Below are 12,551 nucleotides of genomic sequence, written 5' to 3' on the forward strand. Positions count from 1 at the left end.
TTGAAAGTTTGTTTATTGGGGTAGTTCCAAACCAAGTGGTTTCCATCACATAGGAAACACTTCAATGGTCTTTACCCTTGTCCTTCCAACCCTCATTCTTCCCTTCCTTGTGGCTTGATGACTATGGCTTGGTGGGGTTCCTTTCTGGGGTTTGTAGTGCATCTCCCCCACCCATGTCTTAACCAACTCTAGTGGAAGGGCCCTTAGTTTCCCTTTCATACTCATTTAGTTGCTCTACTATGGCATTGCACTTGGTAAGTCTTTATGTCATAGCGTCTTAGCTCCTTTTGTGCCCATGGTTGAAGGTCGTCCAGAACAAAAACAGGAATTCTGTCTGATATATCCAACACTTCTAGCATGAGTGTTGAAAACTCATTGATGTAATTCCTCACATCACTCGTGTGTCTAAGATGTCTTAGGTTCTTTCAGGCCATGAACTCCACATTGTTTTGATAGAATTGCTTTTTTTATCTCCTTCTTAAACTCAACCCATGAGTTGATGGTGCAAGTGCCACAATTCATGTCCATGCACTGCCTACACCACCAAAGCATGGCTATGTCTGCCAGGTATAGGGCAGCAGTGCATACCTTGGTCTTCTCATTAACTATTCCTACAATCTTAAAGTATTGCTCAAGTTTCCACAAGAAATTATCCAACTCCCTTGCATCCCTTGTTCCTTTGAAGGGTTTGGGGTCAAACACTCTTACCTTGGTTGTTGTCTCCCTATGTGGCATTGGCGTCTCATGTGCCATAGCCCTGCTCAGGCTTCATTTCTTCCATCTTTGCATGTTGCTCCATATAACCAATTTGCATTTCTTCTACCTTAGCATGCATGCTCTTGAGGATCTCTTGAAGGTCATGACTTGGCCTCTCAAGTCCTTAATGACCTCCATTAGCGTAAGTTGGCCCTCATATTGTTGACGCATATAACTCATGAGCCAAACAAAGCTTCCCTCATTTTGGACTTGGATTCCTCCATGTCCTCCTTGGCCTCACTGATGGCCTCCTTGACTTTAGCCAAGTGCTCTTTCCAACCAATGGCTTGGCCCATGGATTCTTCTCTGGACTTGGCCTTACTCTTCTTCTTGATTTTCTCCACCCTTGGGGCATCTAACACCTCAGAGGTCACGTCCTTCCAGTCTCTAGCCATTTGCCTTGCTAGTAGAGGTTGTAGAAGCTCTCATACACTTCTCATGCGCCTAGGCTCCTTCCTAATCACATGCGGCCTTGTGGTTGCACTCCTTGCTTCCACAAGTCACCTTAACTCCTTGAGCACACTCTTTGACTCTTGGATCAAGTGCTCCACTCACAACTCTAACACAAAGGAAAATCCAAGAACTTAAGAGACAAAAAACTCACAAGGGTTTAGCTCAAAAACACTCTTTATTAACTAAATGATAAGAGTACAAGACTCACTCATTTTTTACCCCCTTACCCTAGTCATTGGATTGCACCTCCTTATCCCAGTCACACATTTCCACCTCCTTATATCAACTATGTGTTCCACCTCCTCAAGTGGAACTTTCTAGGCATCTTCCTAGAATATTCCTTATCTAGATATTTACAAGAACAAGCCTAGCATTCTAGACTCAAGACTACTCTATATTACTCTATAATGTTCCACACATCACGACTCAAGATGACTCTGGAAGGTTCTAAAATCCCCTAGGCTTGACTAGAAATCTTTAGAAAGCCCATGAAACCTCTAGCCTCTAGCTTCTTTGTAAATCTATTAGGTGGGGGTTTTGGGCATAAAGATTCCACTGCCCTGTAAAAAGTGGGCCTAACCCTTGGGGTTTTATGTTATCTTATAAGTATTAAAGGGATGCTATTAAAACCCCCATTTTTTATATAACAGTGTTTTCAAACCGTCATTGATCCAAATGGTTAAACCGTTAGGCTGGAAACTGTCCAGGCAATGATTTTTGTTTCACCCTTAACCCATGTTAGGCAAAAAACCATTGACTTGGTTAGAGAATTGCTAACCTAGGCGGTCAAACCATTGACCCATTCAACCTGGACAATGTTTCATGTTTTAATAAAATGTAGAGAGAGAGATTAGTGAATAGAAAAAAAAAAAGGTTGCAAAGATCTCAGATCTGAGATCTTAGAGAGATCTAACCGAATGGATGTCACTGTGTTTTTTGTTGTTGTTGCCATCATCATTGCCGCCTCCATCGTCATCACTGGTGAACGTCAGATGCTCCTCCTCCTCTTCCTTCATCCTCCCCATTCTTCTTCCCTCCTTCCTTTTTTTTCCCCTCTCTTTCCTTTCTTTCTTTCCTTCATTTCTTTCTTTCTTTCTTAACCTACAACCATCTTTTTTTTCTTATAAAAGACTAAGAGTAATAAATATTATTTGCCTTAATATTCCAAACTACCTAAACCATTCGATCCAGGCAATTGAACCACTACCTAGAAATCGATGGCTACAGTGGTTTCATTTCCGGATTGGTTTTTAAAACCTTATTGTATATATGTATTATACATTTTGGGGGTCCACCAATACAGATAAAGTACATCCAATACAAAGGCATATCATATCAATATTTTGATCCTTGTTATTCATACTTTCTCTCCTATCCAAATTATAGACAGCAATGATTGTCTACCTGTTGAAGGGTTGCTAATTTTCTTGCCTTAAACAATAAATAAGGTAATTTAGATATAGTTCATCTCTCTTCTTCTTAGTGAACATGTTGGTCCCTTCTAACAAATTTTGCATTTCCTGCAATAGAAAGGTTTGGACTTTCAATATTTTAGATCAATACGTGTCAAAAGATTTTTTAAGTGCTCATTAATGTGCTAGTGTGCCTACTTGATCCGGACTGGTCCTACTAGTTTCATATATATCAATTATCATTTTATATAATGCAGTTTTGGATACTCTTGTTCTAACTAAAAAATATATCATTTGAACAGAATATTTCCAGAATGCGGAACATTGACGTTGTAGTAGCGTTGCAAGGTGGGTACCTAATTTAAGAACCGTAAAATAAATCAAATTTGGGCCCTTGGGCTAGGCCAGGCCCATTGAAATATTATTAAAACATCAATCCAAGCCTGTACAAGTTGCACCCTTATCCTTACATGCCCATGTAGCGTGTAACTTATAACAGCCCCAATACAAATACCTGCTCTATCTCCTAAGAGAAGGAAGAGCTCAACCTTATACTGGAAAGACATTATATCTAGAAATTAAATGAGAATCTCTCTCTCAGATCAGGTATTAAACCTAAGGGCAAATATAAGAAACTACCCTTATAGTTTAACTAATCGACTAACTCTATTCTTATTATATATATATATATATATATATATATTGTCTTAAAGTATTCTTAAGTTTTTTAATAATTGTCTAAAACCTTTTCTATCATTAACTTTCCACCACATGTGACATCAAGTGACTGATATATTCTTTGAAAATTCCTAAAATACCTTTATCACCTTTTGGAGTGATTTTTTGGGAGTTCCTCCCCAATTACCTCTAATTCTGCCCATCTCCCTGGTCACCTCTGGTTTCGTCCATCTCCCTGCTTCTCTCCTCTCTTTCTCTTTCTAATCAATAGTGAAAGAACTAAATCATATGTGTACCACTATAGTTGTGTTCCCTGCCTTGATTTCCAAAAAGGGGCAATATATTGCTTGAACTCGCTTGAGGATGTCCCTCATGGCTCGTGTTGCAATGAAAGCTTCATGTCAATCACTGAATACGATCAATCACTTAAGAGGGTAGTGAGGAGATACGGAGAGAAACCAAATTGGAAACCCAACAAGTCGGAGATAAACCTTTATTTTCACTTATTTACAACTTACTTCTTCTTCAAAGCTGCATCATCTTGTAGTTGAAAAGACCATATTTACATATACTATGTATACAAGTTCAAATAAATACCCAAATACATTCTTCAATCTAACTAGCTTCAAATTCTTCTAGGATTTCATTAAAACATTTATTCTTTCCCTTTTCCCTTATCCTGATCTGGAAAGCAAAGTGAAACCCACATTTCCAATAAATTCAATCTTCAAGATTCTTTCTTATATCTTTTAAGGGAACAAGTTAAACAAACAAGGGTCAGAATTGAATAGTTGATGATCTCTGCGGTTTCAATAGTCGGTGACAATCAACAGTTGATGACGATTAATAGTCGGTGGAAAACATCGGAATCGGAGTCGTGGAGCATAAGAACAGATGATCAGATTTCAACAGTCAGTGACTATCAACGACTGTTGCCTGCTGATTTGCTTCTGATTCCAACCTCTACGGTTCCGACGTCTCCCCTATGGCACCGAGGAAGAGAATGAGAGGGAGAGGGAAGAGGGGGAAAAGTCGTAACTGCAGTTCCCTTATAGAATATGACTTCTGTGGTTCTAGTGGCTCTCCTATGGCACCGGGGAAAAGAACGAGAGAGAGAGGGAAGAGGGGAAAAAGCTTAAACCTAATTGATTCTATTGAGAAAGCTTTTTTTTCCATATATAAACATTTGTTTAAATGTTTCCTTGTGGATTTGATCCATTGAACCGGGATTTTTTGGTCTTTGTAAACATTTTAGGAATTAAAGGGTAGCAATTGGGTACGTTTGGGTGGGAAGCTTATGGATTGAGAGACAGCCCACCCATTTAATCCGTGAATATCCATCCATATATAGCCTAAATGGATAGCAAGCCACCCAACCCAAATCCCATTTCTTTGACAGCCCTTTCATCCTTTTGCCTTACTGATACAGAAGGTGCATAGGAGAGAGAGAAAAGAGAAAAGTATAGAGGAAGCAAAAAGAGAGAACACCAGGACCTGCCTTTAATACATATATAATAGCAACCCAATGAAGGATACCCATCACCCGACCTGTATATATCACCCATTTAAACTCGGTGCAAGAGAAGCAGAAACTCTGCTCGGGAATCGGGAGCTCGGATCGGACAGAGCAGCGTACATATATCTTTGCTTCTGTCTATGGCCCATGGGGTTAGCACTTAGCAGGTAACAAAAAGGGAAAAGAGAAAAGCTGAAAAAGATTTAATATGAAGTAATACGTCCTGCAAATTAATTAGGTTAATTAATAAAAGCATTGGAAAAGAAGGAAACCTACAGGTGGATGCAGTATGCATATTCTGTTTATTTGTTTGTTAACCAATTGCTTATTAGCCTGTCAAAAAAAGGAGACGGAGAAAGAGAGAGAAGAAAAGGCAATATAATCAAACCATGGATACTAGGGCAAGCAATCCCTATTAGGAGACCATGATTTGCTTTACTTTACAAGTTGGAATTTGAAAATGGGGAAGCGTGAGTTCTACTACCTCCACCTCCCTTAAAAATAGTAAATAATAAGACAGCCTATCACATGTGATGTGATGAGTACTCTGTAGCCTGCCTACTAGTCACCCTTAAGAAAGCATAAACCCGTCAGAAAGCACTTCTGCTTCAGCAGTTTCTTTCTTTCTTTCTTTCTTTCCGTCCCTTCTCCATTTTTAGTTTGCTTCATCCATCCATCTCTTCCATCTCGAAGCCCAAATACGATCTATACCCATTCAATCGTCAACAGCCGCCGATACTCTAACCTCAATCAGCGGACACAAGGTAAACCCCTCCCCCCCTACCTTTGGAGTTGGGGGTACGGATCTTTTCTTCTCTGTTCCTTTATTATTTTGTTTCGTTATTCGCTACAGGCCTAAGATGGGTTCTCTTCAAATGATTCAGTATTCACCATGTAGATGTAGATGTCTAGAACTTGCTTTCTTTCTAGCTCTCTTATCAAATCAAACGAGAGCTCTGAGAAGAGGTTGAAATGATGACCTTTTTTCTTAGGCTAAGTGGGAATGGGAAATCAGTGTGAAGCCCAATACCTTTGGGCTTAGGGATCATTGCTGCACATGATGATATGGCCTGTGGTTTTTGAGTTTCAGGAGGTTAGCTTTTTTGTTTGGTCTTAAATAATAAAATAATAATGGTGGTTTTTTGGTTTTGGGGTGGTTGGATGAAATAGAAATAAAAGCATGTCAAACGAGGCGCCAAGCTGGGCGGATCAGTGGGGAGCGGGCGGCATTGGAGCTGCGGATGATGATGATAACAAGCAGCCCAAAAGCAAGAAAGACGGCAACAGCAAAAAAATGGCGGACATGAAAGCTGCAGCTTCAGCAGGTCTCGGCAAGGCGAAAGCAGCAGCGGTGGTTGGAGCACAGAAAGTCAAGAGTGGGACCTCAGTCGGCATCAAATGGATCAAGGCTCAGTACCAAAAGCGGAGTTCTTCCTCCAAATGACCACCCATGTCAATGTGAGATGTGATCCCTACTCCTAACTCTCCTCAGTGCCAGTAGCGCCCACCCATGTGCTAATGTGCCATTACATGATTACATTGCTCCAACTATTTTATTTTGTTTTAATTTTCAAGTTCGATGAACCACTCATCATCATCCATGGCCATTCCAGTTTGTTGAAGTTCGTTTCTATTACTTTCTTCTTTCTTCTTAAGGATCCCCTTGCCCTTGGTAATGCAAATCGGTACTTTCTACACTGAGAAGTTCAACTGTTGAGCCAGCAAAATACAAATCAAATTTTGGATGTAATGATGCTTTCTAATTCTATGCTCATGGCGGCCTCCACTTTCCCAGAGCCAGAGCCAGAGGGAAGGACTACTTAGCACAATTTTTAACTTCGGGAATTTCGGCTTGTCATGAAATTTCAGAATTTTGGGGAAATTTTTATATCTCCTCGTATATTATTCTAACAATATTCCAAAAAATAGAGCAAGTTTCAAAATTCAGCGATCAGATATGGTTGTGCAGCAAACGACGTTTAAAACCATTGCTACATTGCTACTCCCATTTCTTTTAGGCTTTAGCATTTAGACTTGCCTCCAGACTAGATTAATTTATATAACTGAATGAGAAATTTTCACAAGATGAGCGCCCCTCCCCCCTCCCAACCCGACATGTGACATGTTTGCATAAATGACCAGTAGAACATTTTGGTCCCATATATAAAACTTGTATACAATTTGAGATTGGGGAATAAAGCATTGCATTAATTTGTGCATGCACATTCTATAAACATTCAAATTACCCGAACTATCCAATAGTTAATTGTCTAAGAAGAGAACATCTGGAGATGGAGATAAAAGGGTTTGCTGAGAATTTACATCTTTCTTCATTCTTTTATCTTATTTACATACATTTGACTAAATTAGGTCAGAACCCAAATGTGTTCTCACCGCTGTAAGTCATGTAAAGGAAACCATCTTCATCCTTGTTCTCCTCGTAGATCGCAGACATCATGGCAGCTGCACAAGCCACAAATCCAAAAACATTAAAATGCCACACTTTGATAGAAATGAAACATACACAATTAAGTGGTAAATACTAAATACTATAGCATGGCATAATTCACCTGTTGGGGGTAGAACATTCTTGACAAAAATGAATATGGCCTTCTCAGCGCTGAGTTTTATCCTCTTCCGGACAACATAAACAAACTGACCAACAGTCAAATCTGCAGGAACAAGATACCTGCGTGCACCAACCACACCAGGAAGGGGATAAGATTAACAGTAATTAAAAAATAAAAAAGAAAAACATGAGAAAGAATGAGAAAAATGAAATTTGCAAATAGAAGCCTATAAGGGGAGGATGAGCATGGTTGCACAAACAAGTGAACGTCACTTATGTGAAATTCAGATTCCTCTAAAACCAACCTTCCCTTCAGTCTCAAAAATGAAGTGCCAAAATGTAGGGATGGCCCTTCAAGATTTTGTTCAATCCCACATGGGTACACTTTTAAGTGCCATGGAAGAACAATTTCCTTAGAAGTAATTAGCCATCCGCCAGATATTGTTATCCAATACTCAGATCAGTATATTGATGGTTTCTCCTCAAGTGAAAAGTAACATTTTACGTTCTGTACCTAATTATTTATTGTGTCTAATCATTAAGTCATGAATCTAAGAAGACTACACTACTTGCATTTTAAGGAAGAGGTTAAACAAATGCATACTATATAACCCAAACAAAAACTTCTTCAATCACCATTTGTTTCCCCACACTTGAAACCTACGAATTAGGCACTACAAGCCTAATTCGTTCTATTGCACGGTTGCACCATTAAACAATACCACAAAAGTGTAATTATTACTTCACACATAGAATAACATATACATAAATGTTAGTACTTGTTTCAAATTATCATTAAGCTACATATGCATGTGATATGATAACTACAGAATAGTAAGTATATTGAACCTCATACACAAATTAATTTGACTAAAAGTTTTAACATGTCTACAGTTTTAGTTTCAGTACTCATGGCAGCAATCAGTACTTATCTTTCCAATTAAGATATATTAATTTCAAATAACTTCTGCATCTGCAGCTCATTTTAAATCATGGCAACCAATGGCCACAATGTTACAGTCAGTCACTAAATGAGGTTCACTTCAGTTTATTGATCATGGAATCAAATAGGATAAGATCAAACATGTATTACAAAGTCCTTTAACCTGGAAATGTGAATGATCAACAAGAACACATTATGATATGTAGTTCATGCAACACGCATGAGAGAGAGAGAGAGAGTAAATATAATGCATATAGAATTTTGAACAAAGAAAACAAGAAACAGCACAATATCAACAGATCATTCAATAGTAAAAAAAGTTAATGCTAACAACAGCAAAATGCTTTTCGAAAAACATTCACAAAACCTGGCATGCATAAAAACAACAGAACTAAGACAAAGATGACAAACTATATATATATATATATGGCTTACACTTTTCAAACATCTTTATATGTTATAATATTTAATGCCATTTAGAAATTAATACAAATATAATGGCAGATCTAATGTGTTAAAAATGGAGGATGTCTAAGATGGTGTTTGGAAGCGTGGGCACTTTTTGGGACCGATTTTCAAGATAAAACGCCCATGCTTCCAATACCCGTTTTTCACAAAAAAAAAAAACACTTCTGCCACGTAGGCAGTGAGCAACACTATGCTGTCTGGTAAGGTGATTTTCATCACCGTTTTTCATGTATGTACTGACAGGTAAGCACCACAGGATACACATCAGTCAACCGTTGGGGGAAACGATTCACCGATGCATGAAACGCCAAATTTGGCGTTTCATGCATCAGTGGGGTCCTGATTTACGAGGTATGCCCAATTTTTCAATAAACGCCTGAACCAAGCATTCATATATACGAGTGTTTGTTGAAACGTTTATGTGGATCCGACGTGGCACCATTTTTTTTGAAAAGCGGCCACAGTTCCAATCATCCCCTAAGTGGAGAAAAACATATCAGTTGATAAAAGGAAAGCAATAAACAATCCAGTTGTATTTAGATATGGAAATCAAAGCAAGCAATTATCTGATAAATGAGCAATAAATGCTAGTATGCTACTAACTTCTTCTTGTCAATGTCAGGAATATCACTCCTTTCAGCCTTCTCCACAATCACCTACATAGCACAATCAAATGATAAGCAATAAAGATGCAAAGCAGCAATAATAATAATAATAATAATAATAATAATAATAAGTTCCTTGATTAGTGAGTAATTAAGTTCTTACTGGTATTCTATCAGGATACTTCTCTCTGATCCGAGCAGCTTCTGCCTGCCTCCTCTCTGGCATGTAGAAGCACACAAACCTTAGAACATTTTGCTATTGGTGCATAAATTTCAGAACATACTAACAACTAAACAACTATGAAAAAGGCAAAGCAAGTAACAAGTTAACAATGAATTATGTTTTGCATGGAGGGAAAATTGGCTAGTAAATGTCAGAAAACTTTAACTCCAACCCAAGGATAAAAACCAAAAACAAGATTAGATGGGAGCATGATCATTGATCATCCTACAATGCTGTATGTTTGGAAAAGAAAGAGCAAAAAGAAGGTTCTAACAGAAAGATACTACATACAATTTAAAGATCCCAGAGTTGTCAACCAGAATACTTGCTTGTTTTACATACAACACAAACTTTTGGCAGCAATCAGCAACAATGCAACATAAGTGGCTAAATATAATTCCACACATATAAAGCAAGAAAAGAATTTTCCATTTAATAACCATTTTTGGTGCATTTTCCAAATAGTGAAAAATCCTTTCTGCAAGTGAATGCTTACATTACAATCATTTCACCCTAAGTTAGGTGCAGAATAAATGAGTGGGTGGGTACACATGATACTTCCATTGCAGTCAATCCCCACACATATTTCAACCTTTGGGCTTCCTTAATACCTTTTTCTAATCATGAAACTCCAGAAAATTGTACAAATGGTATATGCTTTCACCTTAGAACTATCCAGTAGTTCAAATCCAAATTTATCATAACAAACTTAATCAAAATGCAAGGAGCAGAATCAACAATGCCAGTTCATAATATCACAGTTTCCTCCACCCAAAACGAAATCCCTTATTTATATTTCAACCTTTGCACCTTCTTATTACCTTTTACTGACAATGAAATTCCAGGAAACTGTACAAATGACATTTGTTTCACCTTACAAATACCCAGTAGTTCAAATCCAATTTATCATAACAAACTTATTCGAAATGCAAAACAATGTCGGTTCATAAAAATTATGGTTTCTTTCCTCCAGCCAAAATGAATATATTAATAAATTCCAGCAATACTCATAGCATGATAACAACAAAAACTAAAACAAAGAATTGAAGTAAAAGAAGGTCATAGCTGATGCTAATTTTATGGAAAAGAAGAGAAAAATAATGAATGTATGTACAAACAACTCATGATTCCAATAGACAAAGAATTTCCTCTTCTAAGCCAAGAAAGAATGCACATGCCTTCCCTCACAACCACATCCCCAGGAAAAGGAATTAGACAGGAGAAAAAAAGTGAATAATATTCCCATACATTAACGAAGTACTCTATGACCTATGATCTCTCTCTCTTAATAAAACCACAATCCTACGAAAAGCCACCACTCGAATTCCACAGATAGAGAAGAGTTAAGTGGTCAGTTAAAACAAGAAAACAGAAAAATCATACATGCTGACATGCAAAAGGAGGAAATTTTGAGATTTCACAACAAATATCTATTAATATTATTGCATCTAGAAAGATCGGAGAAAATTAACTCGTTGACCAATTATTTAGTATTTAAAAAAAAAAGTACTTTGTGGAAGATAAGTGGAGGCCTTTAATTCGTAGTACTCTAACTAGGATAACAAGTGCACAACAAATATCCGAAATTAAAAAAGGGAAAGTACTGGAGAAATTCAAACTCAGAAAAGGCACAAACCAAGTGGATGTTCCAACTTGAAGGAGCTTTTGGCCATTGCGCGACTGGTAGAACGACTATTCTCTGCCAATTTCAAACATCGGAAGAACATAACAGACGGATCAACAAAAAAGAAAGCCGGAACCACATAAAAAGATACAACTTCTCAAACAAGAGTTGTTTAGAGGGAAAACCCAAACCCTAACCTTACCAAGACGTTGATGAATACGGAAAGTAAAGATTGAAGTGCGACTTTAGAATTTCAGATCGATCGAAAAAAGTGATGAATAGAGAACAGAAAATTCTGCGCTGTCCAAATCAAAAACAGGGGAATTAGGAGGAGATGTGAGATTAAATAAAAATAAAGGTAAGGAATTTTGGGGAGAAATTAGGGTTTCTGATCCCAACACGAAACCGGAAGCAACAAACAAAGATGAATTGCCTGTGAAACAAGGAATCTTCCTTACTCCTTACTCCTTACTCCTTACTCCTTAGTTCCCTGCCGTCGTTTTCTTCCTAAAATAAATAAGGTAAATGACACACTCGCCCCTTGCTTAGGGGGTTGGTGACACTTTTACCCCCAAACTTTGTTTTGCGATAAAGGCCCCTCTGTTTCTAGATTTTTCACTTTACCCATCATTAGTTAACTACTTAACTACACAAATATTCCCCTAACTGTCATTTGCATATATATATTAAAGTAATGATTTCAGGCCAAAGCCCCTTATAGTGAGATATGTGGCTCATTTACATTCAGACACCTGCCATTCCAAAGATTTAAACAAAATGAGTACGTGTCAAATTCTGATTAATGATAATTCAAGAACAAAACCTAATAGACATGTATCCAATTCTGATTAGTGGTAGTTTAACAAAAGAGCCCACTAACATGAAGAGTGGAATCTACTACCATGTAGAGTTGTGAGAAGTAGGAAGCTCTCACTTTCAATCATTTCCTAAAAAAAGGAAACTGTGTTATTAATTAATGTTAACTACTAAACTAATTAATTAATTTCAGCTATTGATTACTAATAATAATTACTGTTAACTACTTCTAATTAATTAATTATAACTATTAATCTAGAAAAATAATTATTCTTAATTACTAATTAATTACTATTAACTTTCACTGATAATAATTAATTACTTAAAATTATTTCTTATAATAATTACTGCTAATATTTAATTACTGATAATTTATTACTCATAATATTGCTCATTATTAATTCAAAATGATGATTAATGAATGATAATTAATAAATATTTTCATAATGGTAATTACTAATTCAGAAATAATCATTTCATATTTATAT

The 12,551-nt window shown here is 37.1% G+C and overlaps 1 protein-coding gene and 1 long non-coding RNA gene across 6 annotated transcripts; one reads left to right on the forward strand and one right to left on the reverse strand.

The window, feature by feature from the left end:
- The first annotated feature begins 4,434 nt into the window (after positions 1 to 4,434).
- On the forward strand, positions 4,435 to 6,437 carry LOC148803407 (uncharacterized). Its single transcript, XR_016085383.1, has 2 exons — positions 4,435 to 5,579; positions 5,986 to 6,437. It is a non-coding gene; the product is annotated as an uncharacterized LOC148803407 (long non-coding RNA).
- Positions 6,438 to 7,002: 565 nt separating this feature from the next.
- LOC104612790 (autophagy-related protein 8C-like) lies at positions 7,003 to 11,731 on the reverse strand. 5 transcript variants are annotated; one of them, XM_019200353.2, is made up of 7 exons: positions 11,681 to 11,731; positions 11,450 to 11,547; positions 11,260 to 11,322; positions 9,564 to 9,619; positions 9,399 to 9,451; positions 7,386 to 7,504; positions 7,003 to 7,278 (listed from the first exon to the last, which is right to left on the reverse strand). In XM_019200353.2, exons 3-7 carry the CDS (start codon positions 11,294 to 11,296, stop codon positions 7,187 to 7,189), a joined length of 357 nt encoding a protein of 118 aa, XP_019055898.1. In that variant the 5' UTR covers positions 11,297 to 11,322; positions 11,450 to 11,547; positions 11,681 to 11,731; the 3' UTR covers positions 7,003 to 7,186. The 5 variants fall into 5 exon arrangements, with proteins under 5 accessions (XP_019055898.1, XP_088759007.1, XP_088759018.1 ...); XM_088902881.1 differs by having other exon boundaries at positions 11,445 to 11,547; positions 11,681 to 11,726; XM_088902892.1 differs by having other exon boundaries at positions 11,450 to 11,542; positions 11,681 to 11,704.
- Positions 11,732 to 12,551: the final 820 nt, after the last annotated feature.

The sequence above is a fragment of the Nelumbo nucifera genome, chromosome 1 (assembly GCF_055504915.1).
Source record: "Nelumbo nucifera cultivar China Antique chromosome 1, China Antique-T2T, whole genome shotgun sequence".
Classification (NCBI taxonomy): Eukaryota; Viridiplantae; Streptophyta; class Magnoliopsida; order Proteales; family Nelumbonaceae; genus Nelumbo; species Nelumbo nucifera.